Genomic DNA, 17,900 nt, shown 5'->3' with positions numbered 1-17,900 from the left:
TGGGGCCGTGCTCCTGCACCCCCCGCACCGCGCCCCGCGCCCGCCGCGGCGGCAGCGCCCCGGGGCTGCCCAACGCTTCCCCCGCCGCCCCCTCCCCCGCGCCCCGCGCCCGCCGCCGCGCCCGGGCCGGCCCCCGCTCCCGGGGCCGCCGCGGCTCCGCGCCCGGCTTGGGGCTGCCGACGGCGGTCACCGGCCCCGGCCGCTCGCCCCACTCCTGCAGGCTCGTCCGCTCCCCCAGCGGCACCCAGTGCCACCGGCCCGGGCCGCCGCCACCCCCCGGCCTCCCGCCGCCTCCCGGCTCCCCGCCGCCGGCGGCCACCAGCTCCTGGCCGCGGGGCAGCGCCCCCAGCCCCGCCTCCTGCACCCCCCGGGAGAAGCCCCCCTCTTCCTGCACCCCCGGGGCCACCCCGCCACCCTCCGGCACCGCCGGGCTCAGCCCCCCGCCTTCCGGCGCCCCCGGGGCTCCGCTCGCCCCCTGCCCCCGGATGGTGCACGCGGTCCCGGCCCCGGGCCCCTCCCCGGCCCCGCACGCTGGGGGAGCCCCTCCCGGGGCCGCCCCCCGCCGCGGCCCCGCCGAGCCGCGCTGCCGGAGCGCCGCCGCCCCCTACCCCGCCGCCGCCGTCGCCGCCTCCTCCTGCCGGCGCGAGCTCCCGGGGCGGCGCGCGCCCGGCCGGGCCCCGGCCCCGCTCTTAAAGGCGCCGCGTCACGTAGCGGCGGGGGAGGACAAGGACGGCGGGAGGGCTGGGGACGGACAGACAGACGGGTGAGGAGCGGGGCGCGGGCCCGGACGGACGGACGCGGACAGACTCACCCCGGGACAGAGCGCCAGGCCGCGGGGCCGCTCCGCTGCAGGACCGGGGCGGGGGCCGGTGCACGGGCTGTCCAGCCGCTGCTCCCAGGTGCGTGGGGAGGGGCTGCACCCCCACCCCCCCCACCCCCACCTGCCCCGGCGGGGCTGGCTCTGCCTGGCTGCGGCAGCAGCGCTCCGCGCCGCCCCGGCCCGGCCTCTGGGGTGCCTCGCACAGGCGCTGCAGGGAGGGGAGCCCTGCCAGGTCTGGGCAGGGAGATGCGGGAAACAACGCATTTCCAACAAGTAAATCATCCCTGTTGGAAGAGGAGGGACCAGAGCTATGCCGGGACAGCCCATAAGGAGTGCATCTTCATGGCACCGTGTTTGTAAAGCAGGAGGCGAGACCGGCGCCAGGGACGAGGAAACACAGGAGAGAAACGCTGCGCAGTTTAAAATGCAAAGCCCCAAACCAGCGCGGCCTCGCCGGTGCAGGCACCTGGGCGCTGGGGGCACAGCTTCTGCTCTGCCAGGGCTCTCTGGGGCTCTTAGCAGTCAGTAACCATGTACCTGGGCCCGGGGGGAAGCTCCAGGATGGTGATGAGGAGCAGGGACAAGGCAGAGGACAACTCTGGCTTCCTGGGAGACAGACACAGCCACCCACAGCCCTGCCCTGCCACCTTCCCACCAGCAGAGACCTGCAAAGCCGGGGCCGCTGGAAGTCTGACATGTCATCATCCTCCTCCCGACCTCCACCCCAACGCTGCAGGCTCTTTAGGGGGTCAACGGCGGTAACCAAGAGGCAGCAGGCAGGACAGGGCCGTGAAAAGACAGGGGTGGCCGCACAGCTTGCATACCTTGCTCCTCCACCTCCTTGCCAGAATCCTCATCCCCATCGCCTGCAGCGAGGCCTGCCTCAGGGCCGAGCAGCGCAGCGAGCTTGGATGTGCTATCGCATGCCAACAAGGTGGTACCGGAGCTGCCACTTCCCAGCCCTGATCGGGCAGGAGAGCAGTCTCCCTCCAGCTGCCCGAGCTCACCTGTGACCACAACAGCATCACAGCTTTGCAAGAACCCACACGAGGAGTCAAGTGTTCACGCTTCAAAACTTTATTCAAGCAGACAGCAGGTAATCCAGCAACGGGGTTTAGCACCCCATACCAGCCACATGCCAGCACACAGCAACACAGCCCGACATCCCAGTAGTCACAGTTGCAATGCTTAGCCATAAGACAGGCTGGATCTTTCTCTGCTGGCTATAAAGCGCAAGATTAAGTCTGACATCAGGATACATGCAAACACTAACTACAGTGAGAAGTCCCAGACAGCAGCTCTTAAATGCCACCCAGAGGAGTGTCACTAGCAAACCAACACAGGCGGGGTTGTACACATGCCTCAGACAGCAGGGTAGTTAAGGAAGTGCAAGGAGCTGCACAAGCCTGGACATAAGGAAAATCCAACCCTCCAAGTTGGTGAGTACTGAGCTCAGTAACGGGGCTGGGGGGCTCGTCCTTGCCTGCTCCTTGGGGAGGCCCAGGTCTCTGCTCCAGATGAACAGTGTTCTTTCCCTCCAGGACTACTGCTGGGGCTTAGGTCACTCGCTTGGTTTAGGTTTTAACATCACATCAAACTGTTTGCAGAGCACAGGGCTGGTGACAGCCAGCTAGCTGCTTTTTGGGAAAAGGCAGTACAGTTTAGCAGGTGTCACACAGCAGCACTGTTCAGCTTCAGGTCAAAGAGCAGAGGGGCAATGTGAGAAAGGTGCCACTGATTTCCACCCTTCCACACAACACCCTGGAGGCCAGACTGGAGTTTCCAGTGAGACCTGGGGAGCAAGCAGCTTCCCATGCATGCACACCAGCATCACTTCAGTGCCAAAGCAGGCCAGGCTCTTTAGTATGCACACACACCAGAGTAATGACCAGAGCCCTCCAGACAGCTGTCGGCCCCAGGCCCTACATTCACCTTTAATTGCCCAAGTCTTTGTAACTGATTTGAAGGAAGTTTACTAAATCACAGAGCACACAGTCTAATTAGCCTAGTTTCTATAAACATTCAAGCACCAGTCCCGTGACTGGAGGCAGGAAGCCACTTCAAGACAGCACAGCTATTTGAAACAGTTCAGCCTAGAGAAGGTAGAATCTAGGGAAGTACATAACAGACCGAAGTTTGTATTTGCATCGCCACAGGAGAGTGAAAAAATAGGACTGCAGGAAACTGATCCATGTTAGATACTAACCATCAAGCTTCGCAGATGACCTTGCATGATAAGCATAGAACAATTATGGGAAACACTGTCCCCGATAATTACGTACACCCATAGTGCAACATATGGAGGTCACTGCCTCCGATATAACACTGTGGTAGGCAAAAACTACCTGGTTCTTTACACATTATGGAAGACACTGCCCCCGATAATGTCAGTTAGGTTTCAAGATACATTAGGTACTGGAAGTTTGCAGGAAGCTGCCATTCAAAAAAATGCCTCAGCTGAGGTAAAAGAAGTTTGTCAGTGCTGCCGTGGGCAGAGCTAGGGCTACACAGCAGGCCCCTCCACCGGAGGAAGGAAGCTGTGCTACCCACACAAGCACACGGCATCTAGAAAGGGGGGTGAAGACGGAGTCTAAAGCCCACAGAGGGGCATGGACACCGCAAGGAAGCCAAATTTCTCATATTTGAGTTTCCACCCAGGTTTTCAGCATTTCAAGGACCACTTTGGAGTGCAACCCGGAGACTTGCTACCAGGTTTACACCTTCAAGTTTCTTCCAGAGGGGTGTTTTTTTGCCACAGAAAGCTTAATTGATAGTTTTCCAAAACTTTTTTTGAGGGGCCTGTTCAAATTATTTTAAATGCAAAGTTCCAGTATCATGTTTGATTGTAATAGCAGATGCTGCTTTATTCAAAAACGACAGTATAACTGTCATAATTATGGAAGGCACTGCTTCCGATAATTATCTTCTATAAAAAAAACACACCATTTATAGTGAACACTGTCACTGATAAATAAATAAACAAATAAATATCTCAGTGCCAAATAAGAGCCATCCTGCAAAACGACATCAGTCAAACAGGGTTTGGCCAGCAAGAGACTCATTTTCCCAAAAGGCCCCAGAGCAACAAGGTCTGAAGTGCCAGTCTAGGGCCATTTCTCAATGCTGCAGGACTGGCTGAGGTGCCAGCTAAGGATATAAATGGGGAATTAGATAATCTTTGGGTCATTTTCCCTGGGTATTGAGACCTGCTTCGGCAGGAGCAAGCTTCCAAGATGTCATTGGGACCCTGCTGTTGAGTAAAGGCAGGCCAGGCACTTCAGAGCTTGCTGATAATCCAGCACTTGCGGGCTTTTACTAGGTTGTTGTATTTTTGAACTGCAGGTTGGTCTCTGCAGCTCCCTGCCACAGAATGGATCCTTGTTGCAAGCATTAAGAGGAATCCATTGCCTGTTTTGTCACTAGGTTTAGGGGGCCAACGATTAAAAACCTAAATAGGTGAGGTACCTCCCCACTCAAGGTACCAGTTCAGGGGTCACCTGAACTATTAGTTTTCAAATATGCTGGAGAGCAAGCCCCACAAGCAGCTGTACGTGACTGGTTTGGACTGTGGTCAGGTGGGAGCCTGATCATAGGAGATTTCATGGTAATCTTAGTACCTGCTTTATAACTGCCTCCTGTGAATTTGTCAATGTCAGATTTAAATTTTATGTTCAACTTTGGTCAAAAAAGATTTGTTGCCAGATAATCTATAGAAACATAATGCCATGTTAGGGAGTGGGTTTCCCTAATCCTGTACCTTAACCAGGTGTTTCCCATGTCTAGAATTCATTGTCTATATCCCAGATATCACCAACTAAGGCATTGGCAGCCCCTTTAATGGTCCAGGTTGCTAGGGCCAACTGCTGTTGCAGCTCATTCACATCCACGCTGTCCCTGCCGACTGTCAGCAGCTGCAGGTTTTCCAGCAGACTCTGCAGGGTGTGGGAGCCTTTACCAAAGAAGATATGGCGGAAGGGAGCACGCTGTGGTGAGACGTATGGGGAGAGGAAGTCATACTCCACCTGGAGTAGAGGTGCAAATTTAGAGTTATACTCTCACCTCCCAAGGTTTTCTTTCCTAATCTGTCCCATCATGAGCTCCCAAATTCTGATCCCCACTAAGTCCTTTCCTCCAGCAGCTCTGCAATGGCCAGACCCTCTCCCGATAGCAAGTGCAAAAGTTGGTCCCGTTGACACTAAACAAGTGGAAGAGATGCCGGTCTGCACAGTGCCCGCAGCTTCTAAGAAAGAGGCCGATCCCAGCCAGCACTCCCTTCCTTTATGAAGGATGGAAAACCAGTTGTAGCTACCCACCTTCATGATCCTGTCATTCAGGGCTCTGCGGACAACCCTGTCTTCCCTGTCGCTGTTTGCGATGTCTCTTCTCAGTGCATCTGTAGCTCGCTGAAAGTCACCACGGGCGAAAAACAGCCAGTTCAAGGTCAGCCCCAGTGCCTGTGAGGGAGAATCCGTTAGCAAACCTGATTTTCTTCTTTTGCTGCTGCTCTCTCACCAAGAGCAAGCGGGTTTTTTTGGGTTGGTTTTTTTTTTGCCAGTTTAATCAAGTAGCAGAGCAAGTTCCTGGCAGGCTCTTCTGAGGTCACTGAGCTCAGTGACGTCTCTCCCCACCCACAGTTTCTTGTGGGCTTTCAGCAGAGGTGCAAATGAGATGCAAAGCTGCACTGTGCTGTGAATGATAACCAGACAAGAAACCATCCACATCCATTTCAAGAGCTCACCACTGCCGGATTAGCTAAATCTGCCTGCACTGCTCTATAAGGAACACTGATTCAGGTCACACATTGCTACACGTTTGTGCCCAAAAGAGGAAGATGTCTACCCTGTTGTATCCACTGGCAGCAGAGCCTTATTAACACACAGCCCCATGACAGCCTACAGGAATTCAGTGCACTCAGAGCCCTTTTCTTACCTTCACTTCCTGATTGTAGTGCAAAATTTTCTCCTGGAATGCTAGCAATTCTTCACCGTATCTCTCGAAGTCCAGGAAGAGCTCATGATCATGGGTCAGCCTGAGAGCTATTTGTCCAGCAACTTCTGCAGCAGCACGCATAAGAGCGGACAACTTGTCAATCTTCTTCAGGTTCTCCATGGTGTCCTCAGTAGTGCCCAAGAAAGCATATTCCTTATCTTTCTGCAAGAAAGAAGGTACTGAAGTTAGGCAAGAGTGCTTCATCAGCTAGGATATTTCGCCTCCCTACAGTCTGCTTGCTACTTCCACCACATCTCATCTCCTTGTGTTGCTAAGTAGTGAGACTTTAACGGCAAAACTTCAAAGCACAGGGAACAGAGCTCCTGCATCTCATCCCTCACAGTCTCCAGCTATCAGCTGGATGCTCTGCTAGTTTATTGGACTCAAAGATACACAGACTTTTGCCCCGCCTCAGAGTTCACTGCAGAAGTGCAGGCGGGCAAACCCCAGCACCCAGTCTGGTATGTGCTGGCAGTACCCTCCAACCCTTCTTGGCAGAATAACTCCAGGATTTTTGTGGAAAAAAGTCTGACGCTACCAAAATCCAAGCAATTCATAAGCAGAGAAACCTGTTAGCAAAGGCTCCCAGCTACACACATGCAGTAATAGAGCAGGCTGCTTGGCTGATGCAGTTTCTGCCAGCCTCAAGCTGCAGCAGCAGACCTGAACAGTGTGAGTTAGAACTTGCTCTGGCCAATGGTACTGCTTCCCCAATGCACTTTGCTTGCTGACCAGCAGGCTGTAGTAGTCTTTCACCAAAGCAGCAACAGCTTGACATCATCTTAGTGCTTTTAGCTTCTAAATCATTGACACCTGAGCTTCCATAAAAGCAAGTGCCCTCTCTCCTAACAAAACACAAGTGTTCAGGACTCTGGAATAGAGACTGTAGGCCAACCATGCCCCATGAGCAGTCTTCACAGCAAGCACTGCCACAGCCACCAGGTTGAGATTGCATCGCCTTCCCCCCGAGAGGCTCTTGCACAAACAATGAGCTCAGGACCAGCACCTTGTGCTCTGCCATCCTGGAGAGCAGATGTCCTTACAGCACCTTCCACAAAAGGAGCACACCAGGCAGGCAGATAATACTTACATTGCAGAAACCAAAGGAAACCACTGGGATTCCCGAGTAGGCCAGGAAAGGGAATGCTGCATTATCCAGACCAAGGGGAACACTGCAAAAGACAAGTTTTGAGAAGTTACCAACCAGTTTGGACATCCCAGGAGAAAAGCTAGAAGCTCTAGCATTGAAGCTCTGAGCCAAATGGACTACTCTGTCCAGACAAGACTGGCTCTGGTAAGGAGTCCCACCTGCTCATCCATTTCTTTCTGGCCAGTGGCCTTTGTAAAAGGCTGTTTTGCCCTACAAAAAGGTGTCTGGGCTGCCTACAGGCAGCTGAGGGCAGCACTGAGCACAGCTATTGTTTTAGTGTTGACACTTGTTTGACCCCATTGCAGCAGGTACAGCCCACCCCAGACAACGGTATGACACCCCAGCAAAAACAGCAGAAGCTAGTTAGTTCGTGCCTTTATGGATATATGCTTCCCCAAGGAGCAGGATGACAATACTTACACTGTTTTTACCCAGTCAGAGCCAACTCTGTCATACAGGCTTCCCGAATCCTTCGTTGGGTCCTTCACCTGCAGAGATGACAGTCACTGCACTTGTTCTGACCTCTGCTTGGGCTTCCAGGTCCATCCTGGAGCTTGCATTGCTGTGCAGATGCCAGAGTCAGGTGCTCCCCTGACCTTTCTTCACACAGGCATGGTTCATGCAGGACAGCCATTCACCTCCCACTGAACTGTGGCATTTGCTGACTTTAGATTATGCATGCATGAACTGCAATTCCCAGAGCCCAGCTGACTTCAGACAGGGCCCTCCAGAGTAGCTCAGCCCTTTCTCCTCAGAAGGTGTTAGCTGGGGAAAGTGACCCTGCACAGCTCTGGCTGCTTTCAGCTCCTCCTTACGACTATAGTCACCTTGACTAGCCCAAGACCTTTCAACTCACCCCCTTCATAGTTCTCTCCAGCAATGTGTACAGCAATGGGCTGGCAGAAATCTTCATGTGGCTGAAGCCTGCAAAAACGAAAGGGTGTTTGACATGCTGGCACAATTAACCAGTACTGCTGGAGCTGCTCAGCCCTGTGACTGAGCAACAACTGATCTTCAGCTTGTTGACAAAGGATCTTCAACTGACACAGGACAGTCTACTGAGACCTAGCAGAGCTGCCTCCAGGCTTCAGCCAAACAGCAGCATCAACCCCAGGTTAAGGGATGTCTGTCAAGCTATTCCAGTCCCACTCAGTTTCAAGAAACTTAGAGCAGCAGGTTACCTAGGACTGCAGCATCCAAGTTAATGTAAGTGAAGGCTTTCGCATGCAGCGTGGCAGAGTACCCCTAGAACAAAACAAGTATTTCAAGGTCAGGAGTAGCACTAAAACACCAGGATGTTTAATCCACAGAACAGGAAATCACAACCCCGCAGTCATCACGCAGAAGTCTTATCAAAGAAACAGTACCTCCAGCCATTCAGTAGCACCCACAGCTCCATAGTCTCCAGCACTCCAGCTAGCAAAGATGATGCTGCGTCTTGGTTTGTAGCCATCTGTAAAGAGAGAGTCTGAGATGCCTGCCCTTCCCCCACAGAGATGTAGATTAGCACTGAGGGCCTGGGTTGATGAACTGCCTGCTCCTCAACACAGCTGAAGCATTCCAGCTGCTGCACACAAACATGCACACTAGTGGCTGCACGGACACCATACCCTTCCTCTCCCACGCTGCAGAACGGTGTAGGAAAACCATGCTGTCTGTATTTTCCCCCTTTTTTGGTTAGCTGCCTGAGCCCAAAATTAACCCTAGAGACAAGAGCACTCACACTAAGTGCCACCATGCAACTCCCACCACTCCAGCTGGTCAGCCACTTCAGCATTTTCCCACCTCCAGGCCCAGCTGTCCAATAGACAGCTCAAGTTTAAGGTTTGCACTGTATATTATCCAAGGGCATTCTTGCATTCAAGCCATACCAGATAAAAGCAGACAGTCCCTTGGAAGCAAGCGCTCACTGCAGACAAGCTGTCTGTGTTGGACAACTAATAGCTTCTCAGGAAGCTTTGTCAGACTTGCTATGCCTTCCCAAAGAATTATTTTGCAACTGGGCTCTTCAATGTTAACACACACAAGAGCTAAACCTGCATCACCTCCCACCCCCATGCTTTTGTACACACATATTTACCATTTTTCACTATGTCTGAAATCACACGGGCAAGTTCCAGCAACATAGCAGTTCCAACGCCAGCCTTGGCTGCTCCCGGGCCCCAGGAGTCTCTCTGGGCTCCGATCACAACATACCGATCTATAAATGAGACATTAAGATTCGAGCTGCAAGCTTCAGGTTGCAAACACCACTTATCAGAAGAGCAGCTCTGAGCTTCTGTATGAGGAAGAGAATATGGAGTCTGACCCCTGGATCTGGCACACTGTTTGCTTTCATTTAGCCTTCCCCTGACAGCGTGGTTCAGCTTTTTCCTTGACCCTTAGGGAAGGGTCTTGGTTCTGCTGAGGAAGTAGTTGTCTCTATCTGGGAGCAGCTGTCACATTCTGATGATCACAGAAAAGGAAGGGTTCCCCTCAAGACCGAGCTACAAGGCAGTTGCTGTTACCTGGTTCTTCATATCCCTTGATAACGCCAAAGATGTTCAGAATCCTCCTGTCCACCATAACATTGTTCACTTCCACTTTCACTGTCATGTTGCTTGTGCTGCTCAGTGTCACCTTACATCCCAGGACCCCAGCTTTCCACTCCAGAAAGCAACTGTCTCCATCCATTTTGCTGAGGGAAAAAAAAAAAAGAAGAAAAAAAAAAAAAAAAAAGAGATCCTTTGAAGTCATTATTCAGCTCTGACCTCGTTCAGCTATCCTGTGAAAAAAACAAGCCTGCAACTGCAGGCGCAGCCTTGTTCAGGGCCTGCTCAGGTAATAGCTTGCAGTCCTGCATCACTATTTGCAGAGGCAGGATGCAGAGGCCAAGAGGAATCCAATACTAGATTAAGTTCAGTCTTTAAGACAGGAGACATGGATACAAGTGACGTTTCTCCAGCCAGTTCCAGTAAGCGCTCCCTGCCATACACAGGGGAGACCAGGAGAGAGCTCCCTGGGCTCACAGCACCTCAACACCATCCTCACTCCTGCAAGAGTGCCACAGCAGACTAGCCTGCAAGGCAGGAGAAAGTGTTACCTGAACAGCTTGCCTACTGCTTGGCTAGAGATAGTCTGAACAACAATGCGAGGCAGTCCAGAAGATTCCACTGGTGGGAACTGGGTGTGGTTGAAAGAAGGAAAGCCTGGGGTGAAAGGATCCCCAGTTCCAAGGTGAGCCTGTGAAAAGCAAGAGGAGTCCTCAAGTCTCAAAGGAGCCCAACAATTTTCATTTTTTGTGTGAAAGGTGCATGAGAACAACAAACAGGGGAGCCAGTTGCATACTCACATGTCCAAAGGGGACAAGATCATCTGTGTCCTTGTACTCGGAGGGGTCCAGGTACATCAGGGCACCAACTGCTCCGGCCTCTTTGGCATTTTCAACCTGAAGCAAAAAGGAACATTAGCTGCACATTTACACTGCAAGCAAAGGGGGTTAAGGCAAGTACATGGAGTAATGGGGCGAAGGGTTGTGCTCCTCAATGCCTAACTCCACAGGTTTTAACAGCTACTCAATAGTGATAAATACACAAGGAAGATGAATACTAGCAGCTCGGTTTTACTGCAGGCAGACTGGGTCTAACACCCCTTTGAACAGTTAGGACAGTCCATGGTCAGTGTCTCACCCCATGATTCCTTCAGCTCATACTTGCTCCTCAGAGCAGCTTACAAGATGTTCTTTAATTTTCATTATGCTCCATCTGTTTTCCCAAGATTACGTTAGTCTCAAGACAAGATAAGCAGCCACTGGACGCTCATCTTCACATGGAAAATGGAGGCAAAGCGGCCTAATGAGGACCCTGTTTAACATAGCTACAATTCAGCTGCCGCTGATATGCCACCAGTACAAACACCCTTCGCAAGGCTAGGCACCAGTCTGAAAAGTAGGAAGGGAACTGGAGAACCAGTGAGCACCCCTTGCTGGAGCACTTTTCAGTTCTGCCTGTGTCTGATGCATGCAGGCAGGCAGAGTCTGACAGGAAATCCTACGGCCCGGCCTCCCCAGGAGCACCCCATCTGAGGGGTAGCTCTGGGTCAGACCTAGAACAAGCTTGCATGCAGGACTCTGATCCTTTAGGCTGCTTGGCTATTCAGTTCTACTTGCTACAGAGGAAACATCACAGCAACACGCAAAGCAGCTGACTGGGCATGCAGTGACAGCTCCTTCACTTGGTGCAAGTGAACAGTCAGCAAGGGCCTAAGTGAGACACTACAGCCAAGCTTTGGAAGTATCTGGCTGCAGCAGCAAGAGGTGCTCGGGAGGCAAGGCTGTTCTGCTTCTAGCAGCCCTGCTGCTGCATCCACCAACACCAGTCAGCTCTGCACTCTGTAGCCCCCAAGCTGCCTCCCGGCCACATCACTCCAGATGTCTGGCTGTCCCAGCAAGACTGCCAGAGGCCAAGAAGAATGACACCATGAGCACTAACCAGCTCTGTTCAGTCCTGGTGTCCAGACCTGCAGATGAGGCTTAGTGCAAACAAACAAGACCAGACCTGAACGAAGACATGCCTCTGTGCCTTGAAGAGGAGGAAGCATAGCTTCCAGCTGCAAGTTTGCCCAGGCTTTGGGGCACAGGCTGCTTACCTTCTCAGCAAGCGTTATTTTTCCAGCTCTAAAGATGGTAATAGTTTTATTCAGGGAAATACCCAGCTTCTGTATCTTCTGAAAATCAGCTTTCTGTCCATAGTTCACATAGACTGGTTTGCCCTGGAACAGAAACAGTGGGTATAAATGCAGCAGTCCTATGTCAGTAAGATACTTCAAACAGCCTACAGAGTCACAGTAACAGCGACTCCTGTTAACATTAGGGAGTTCAAGCTCAGCAATGTAAACTCTGATCACATGCAACATGCCTGTTGGAGCAGCACTTCTGTCAGGGTTCCTGTCTAGATCCCAGCAGAGAAGTTTAAACAGTTACTTCTGCATCTTGCAGAAGTAATAACACTATGTGGGCCCACTCCTTGCCCCACAGTCCTCACCCTCCCCAGCCCAGCTCTCCAACTGGGGAGGGTTTTACATACTCTGTATCCTGAAGGGACATATTTTGGAGACTGACACCTGGTAAGTGTGCAAGCACTTTTTTTTCCATGATCTTCTTGGAGTTACTTACAACAACAGAGTCACTCAAGCTGTAGGCCACATATGCATCGGGACTCTCCAGTTCCTCTTCTAAACCATTTTCCACAATAGACACTTTGTTGTTGCTCCTGTTAAATGTAAAGAGACAGCATTATGTTCTTCTATACATAAACTCCGTATTTAACTAGCTCGCATATTTCTGTCTGTGCCCTAGCAATTCTGATCAAGTCAATGCAGAGCCTGAAACAGGCAGACTCATCCCAGCACTTCTGTGCAAGAGTCTCTGGGGTCGCTCACAGACATTAACAAAGGCCAATTTCTAAGACAAGTAGCAGAAAAGAATCTCTGCTTTCGAGTCTCTTAGTCCCCTCCACAGGAGGGGCTAAGCAAATTTATTTTCCCTGGACATGATGGGGCAAGTAAGACATGAGGGTATGAGCTGTGTGCCAGCACAATGCCTGTTGATACCCTCCTGAGCTACTGTAGGAGCCACTGCCAGGTCTGCAATGCCTGTCTGGGTGACAAGTCAGTCACCCATGCTAGACACAGGGAATCTGCTGTTCGGCTGAGTTTTTACTCAAGTTTGTTTTCTCTCCACTTTCTAAGCATGCCTTGAGGAAACAGCTGTCCTAGCAAAAAGCATCCAGCAGGCTGCTACCAAACCTGGATTTAGAAAGCCTGAGAAGAGAGAGAAGCAGCTATTAACCGGCTCACAGTTTTAGCACTGCTTTCAGCAGAAATCAGCAGTCTTGTCTGCTCAAGACTACAGGTAATCATGCTGTAAGGAAGAGATCTGCATCTCTTCATCAACATACCTGCCTTTAACCTGCAGCTTAACATAGTGCTCATCGTTCCACACTTCATCCAAGTGGAAGCTCGTGAACTCATCATGAATGTATCTAGCAATCCTCTCATCTTCATTCTGGCCAGCTTCAAAAGAGTACTTTTTCACTCTTTGCCTGTAGGTAACAGACGTACAGCTTAGGCTACAGCACCAGGTTGCACTGCAGTGCTCCAGCCTGCAAACCCAAGTTGGATGAGCCATTTAAGCCCATATTCAACCACATGCCACCCCACAACATCTCCTGTTCTCCAAAGGAGCCTGAGTTCTGCTCACAGGCTGTGCCTCTCTCATAGCTAAGCTTTCTGGAACTGTTACCTCAAGCCATCTTCAAGACGTCTGGCTGACAGCTTATCTGTCAACAGGGCTCTGAGATCAGGCCAGTAAATAATACGTGGTCCAGGAACCTCTTCTTCCTCAGTTTCGTCATCACCACCCGCTAAGTAAGATGCAGTAGGAGTCATCTCACACTTGCCACTTCCATCCAGACACTTGCTAGCCTTCTGCATACGTCCGCGATAACTCAAGTAGCCGATCAGAAACCCTACAGACAGAACAGGTATTTCTTTGTGCTGCAGAAAGACAACTAGACGAGCCCCACACCATACACGTGCACTCAAAGCAGCTTCAGGGTTAAGATGCATGTCTGCTCTCACACCATTTTTGAGAAGGACAGCAGGAATATGCAGCCTGACATTCTGCCTGAGCCGGCATGTTTTAAGGTACACTGTAAACTTGATCTTGTGCTTGGCAGAGTGCCACCAAAGGACTTTGGGAAGGGGAATGCTTACTTGAGGTCAGTAGCAACATTAAAACCCTTGAAAGCCGAGCACCAGAGGCTTTACTGATATGTTAAAAACACTTCTCTAGAGTTGTGGGAAGAATTAATAGAGGGAAAACTAGTACACTTGCTACATGGACCAGTTCGCCCTTTAGCCAAGGCACAATTCCACTGCCAGGCTTCACACTTCTTTGTGCAGTTCTGTACCATAAGTCTGAGCTAGACACAGAGTTAGTGACCAGAAGCTGTAGCCTGGATCCAGGCTCTTTAAATTATCTCCTGAAATAATACAGATTCATATGTTAACAGCCTTAGATACACTCAGTATCAGAATCCCCTTCACGCAGTTGCCTCCCACCCTTCCTTACCAATCAAAAGAAGCAGGACAGCTGCAATGACTAGGAAGAAGAGATTTTTGCCACTCCTCCGTGGAGGAGACATGCTGGCATGCAGGTGCTCTGGTCTCCCAGTTTCCGCTCCTTCCTCATCATCAGCAGACAGCTTCATCTCCACATGGCTGTTGTCTCCATCCGTTTGCCGGGCAATGCTGAAGCGAGTGTATGACATCGGCTCACCACCAAACTGTGTTGAAAGACTGTCATGTAATGGAAGCATTTGCCTCACCACCCCACAGTCCACGCAGCCAGCTGTACCTATGCTCCAAACCAAATACAGCTTGTTCACCTGAAATTGCTCCAGTGTGGCCTGAGCATTTGGCTGTCAGTAAGTCAGGCTGCCTGCTCTGAACAGACAGCTAGACCCAGACCTGCTCAGGATCTTCAGAGTCTATTTTAGCATCTGTTTTCCCTGCACAAGCCAAGAGCCACACTGGTCAGAGTCTAACTTGGGAGTCTGTTACAGATATGACACAGTCAATGGCATCAGCATTTCCCATGTGACCCCATGGAAACGTTGAGAAGCAGAAACTCCTAGTCTTAATCAGGAGTGCACTGATCTGACCTGAACAGGTACAACTCACACAGAAGGGAACTTTGGTCAGGACAGAGGAAAGGGAAGGCAACCCCTCCATGGTTGTGCCTTTGAGCCACATCCACTTTGACATAAATACTCTCATCCAGCATCTAGATAATCTTGTATTAAACTGCCCCAGGCTACTCTTAAATTACACTGTTGATGAGTATTATAAAGCAGCCAGGCTGAAGACAGATGACCCACGGGAATCCTGCTACCTCAACTAACAGCCCAGAGGAATAGTTTTGGGAGCAACAGTCCTGCAGTCGCTCTCCACTGTACTGGAGAAGCAGCTGGTGGCAAACACTCAAGCCTGGTTACAATCTCAGCAGCTTATCCACAGTCCTCTGCTTACTCTCAAACCACAAGTCAGCGGCTGGAGGTGAAGAGACCAGACGTCAGCTTTGTTGGTCAAAACTAAACCAATGTCATCTCAGACACGCAGTTCCATTCTAGCCCACGCTACCTGCAATGACACAGCTGGCTGCTCACATTCTAGAAAGGGCAACACTGCAATCTGTCCTGGAAGTCTCCCTGCTCAGCTGCTTGGCAGCTTGGCTCCTCAACCCCATGTATTCCCCATACTTGTTCAGAGACCAAACCATCACATTTGCAGTCCTAGCCTCGGGTCATTTCACAGTACAAGCTCTCTAGGACCAGCGGGCTTGCTGGAGCAAGCCCAGAGCTACCTCCTCCTGCACATTTTTTCAAAGCAAAGCTTGCATTCAGAGGCTGGACTTGTGAATTCCCACCCCAAAAATAACATAACTGAGCACATGTTTATTGTACCAATAGGCATTTAAACGGCTTCCTCAGCAGCACTTCCTCCTGGAACACTGGTCAAGGCTTACCCCCCCTCCTTATCAGCTTCCTGAGAGACCCAAGACATTGTAACAGTTAACGATAACCCCACCAGCACTGAACCGCTTAAGCCACCTCCTTATCTAGCTACAGTGACATCTGGTTCACAATGTACACAGCAACACCTAACGCTGCTTTGAATTCATCATCTTCTCCAATACTGACGTGGATGCTGTTGAATGTTTCTTCTGCAGTATCACCAGCCCACCAAGAGACAAAGGGCACAGGGGGAACTGTGTCTTACCAAGTTAGAGATTGCTGCTCTGGCATGGTCCATCGCCTTCTGGAAGGGTGTCCACCAACTCGATCAAAGCTCTAGAAGTTCACAACACAAGTCAAGTCAGGCTGTTCCCCTGCCACTGCGTAAGATATCCAAGATCAGTCAATACCACTACTGCAACGCTTGCCCATGGATTTTACGTGCATGCTTCTACATAAAGTCACAATGTTGGTGAACCACACCAACCTTGAACGCAGCCTAGAAGTTCACATACTCCCACTGCAAATATAAATTCTGATGAACAAACTGACTCACGTGTGTGTGTGCGCGTGTGTGTGCAGAAATGAGGAATAGTCTCAAACAGCTAATTTCAGCCAAGGGTCTTATCTACTCAGAGTGCTGCAAGAGGCACGTGCTCAACTATGAAAAGGGACATCATGTATCTGGATGGAAAACTGAGTCTGATTAGCAGCCAGAAGTAGCACAATGCCCTAAGGCAAACCAGCACAAACCCTAACCCTGCTAAAACACTTCCAAATGCAAGGTCCCTTCTACATGTCTATATTCTTTACTGCTTTGTGAAGGCAATTTCAATTTTGACCAGTCTCCCAGAATAGCCATGAACAACTCTCCAAAGCACTTTAGTAACTTTTATACTTAGGATTTCTCTAGACAGCAAACTTATCCAAAACATAAACTGCAACCAATTTACTTCAGCATTTCTTTCTGAAAAGATGCTTGAAAAAGCTTTGTAGGTTAGTGACTAGACAGCTTGGGTTGAGCCGGGTGTTTGGGTTGGCAGCGTGTAACTTGAGCGTGCCCTCAAACGACAGCTGCTAGGAAATTTCTTTGAACTGGTCTTCAGATGCGTGTGGATTAGCTTTACACCTGGGAGCTCTGCCACAGAAGCAGGTTTTGTTTGCAGATCAAGGGTTAACCGTGGCCATCCGCTCATTTCACCTTTTGTTTAGGGCAAGAGTACACTGAGATAGATGAACCCCCGGAGGCTTTGCGCGGCCTTTTCCACGCGGCCACCCGCGCCCAGGCTCCCACCCGGCAGGCCGGGCACAGCATGGCGCGCACCGAGGGTCCCCCGGGGGCCAGGCCAGCTAGGGCAGGGCGAGCGTCAGGGCCGGCGGGCGTCACAGCCGGCAGGGAGCCTCCCCGGGGCCGCGGGGCCCCCCCGAGCCCACCCCCCGGGCCCCTCGCGGCCCAGGCCCTTCCTCCAGCCCGCGCTCCGGGCGCCTCACGGGGCACGACCCCCCTCCCTCCCGCCCAGCAGCCCCGGGAAGCGGCCAGCGGCTCCCATTCCCTCCGAAACACGGTACAGGAGAAAAATAAACCAGGCGCGGCCCCCGCCGGTATCGCGGCCCCCGCCGGTATCGCGGCCCCCGCCGGTATCGCGGCCCCCGGTACGGCGGGCCGGGCCCGGCTGCGGGCCGACAGATAAGCGGGCCGGGCGATACGCCGCGCGCCGCGGGCACGTCTGCCCTGCGCGGGAGCCCTGCGCGCGCCTGCCCCCGCCGCGCGCCCTGCACGCGCGCCCTGCCGCCCGCCGCGGCACGCGGCCCGGCAGCCTCCGCCGCCTGCGTGCCTGCCTGCATGCGCGCGCACCGCCAGCTGCTGCCGCTGCTGCTGCTGCTCCTACCGCTGCTCCTACCGCTGCCCCTGCTGCTGCTGCTGCCGCCGCTGCGCCGCCGGTGCGGCCCGCACTCCCCGCGCCCCGCCGCTCCGCCGCCTCAGGCCGCCCGCCGCCCCCCGGCCGCCCCCTGTGACTTACCTCGCCGCGCCGCGACACCAGCGCTGCACCGGCAGCCGCAGCGGCGCGCAACCTCCCTCCCGGCTTTCCGCCCCGCCCCGCCCCGCCCCGCCCCCCGCAGGAAAACGCCCGGCCCCTCAGCCCCCCCTCAGCACCCGAGGGGCCGCCCGCCCGCCCCCCGGCCCGGCCCTGGTTGGCTGCCGAGCTGCGCAGCGGCGGCGGGGCGGCCTGTCCGTGTCCCCTGTCCTCTGTCCGCTGTCCCCTGCGCGCCCTCCGGCGGGGCCCGGCCCGGGCACCCTGGCGTGCGCCCTTGGGTGGCTGCGCCCGCTGCGCGCGCCGCGCCGTTGCTGCCGTGCTGCCCTGCCGCAGCAGCTCCCGCCGCGGGG

At 52.9% G+C, this 17,900-nt stretch overlaps 1 protein-coding gene across 4 annotated transcripts; it reads right to left on the bottom strand.

Annotated features, from left to right (window-relative positions):
- Nucleotides 1–1,881: 1,881 nt before the first annotated feature.
- TFRC (transferrin receptor) lies at nt 1,882–17,612 on the bottom strand. 4 transcript variants are annotated; one of them, XM_055817094.1, is made up of 19 exons: nt 17,536–17,612; nt 15,780–15,850; nt 14,071–14,297; nt 13,240–13,465; nt 12,896–13,039; nt 12,112–12,208; nt 11,586–11,708; nt 10,291–10,386; nt 10,042–10,181; nt 9,467–9,636; nt 9,040–9,159; nt 8,327–8,412; nt 8,141–8,204; nt 7,816–7,883; nt 7,380–7,447; nt 6,900–6,981; nt 5,750–5,971; nt 5,134–5,274; nt 1,882–4,842 (listed from the first exon to the last, which is right to left on the bottom strand). In XM_055817094.1, exons 2-19 carry the CDS (start codon nt 15,803–15,805, stop codon nt 4,600–4,602), a joined length of 2,343 nt encoding a protein of 780 aa, XP_055673069.1. In that variant the 5' UTR covers nt 15,806–15,850; nt 17,536–17,612; the 3' UTR covers nt 1,882–4,599. The 4 variants fall into 4 exon arrangements, with proteins under 4 accessions (XP_055673069.1, XP_055673070.1, XP_005237807.1 ...); XM_055817095.1 differs by having other exon boundaries at nt 15,780–15,894; nt 17,536–17,596; XM_005237750.4 differs by lacking the exon at nt 17,536–17,612 and having other exon boundaries at nt 14,071–14,284; nt 15,780–16,840.
- Between the last annotated feature and the right edge of the window lie 288 nt (nt 17,613–17,900).

The sequence above is a fragment of the Falco peregrinus genome, chromosome 12 (genome assembly GCF_023634155.1).
Source record: "Falco peregrinus isolate bFalPer1 chromosome 12, bFalPer1.pri, whole genome shotgun sequence".
Lineage (NCBI taxonomy): Eukaryota > Metazoa > Chordata > Aves > Falconiformes > Falconidae > Falco > Falco peregrinus.
The sequence above is the reverse complement of the archived record's forward strand: the minus strand, read 5'-3'. Positions and strand labels throughout refer to the sequence as shown.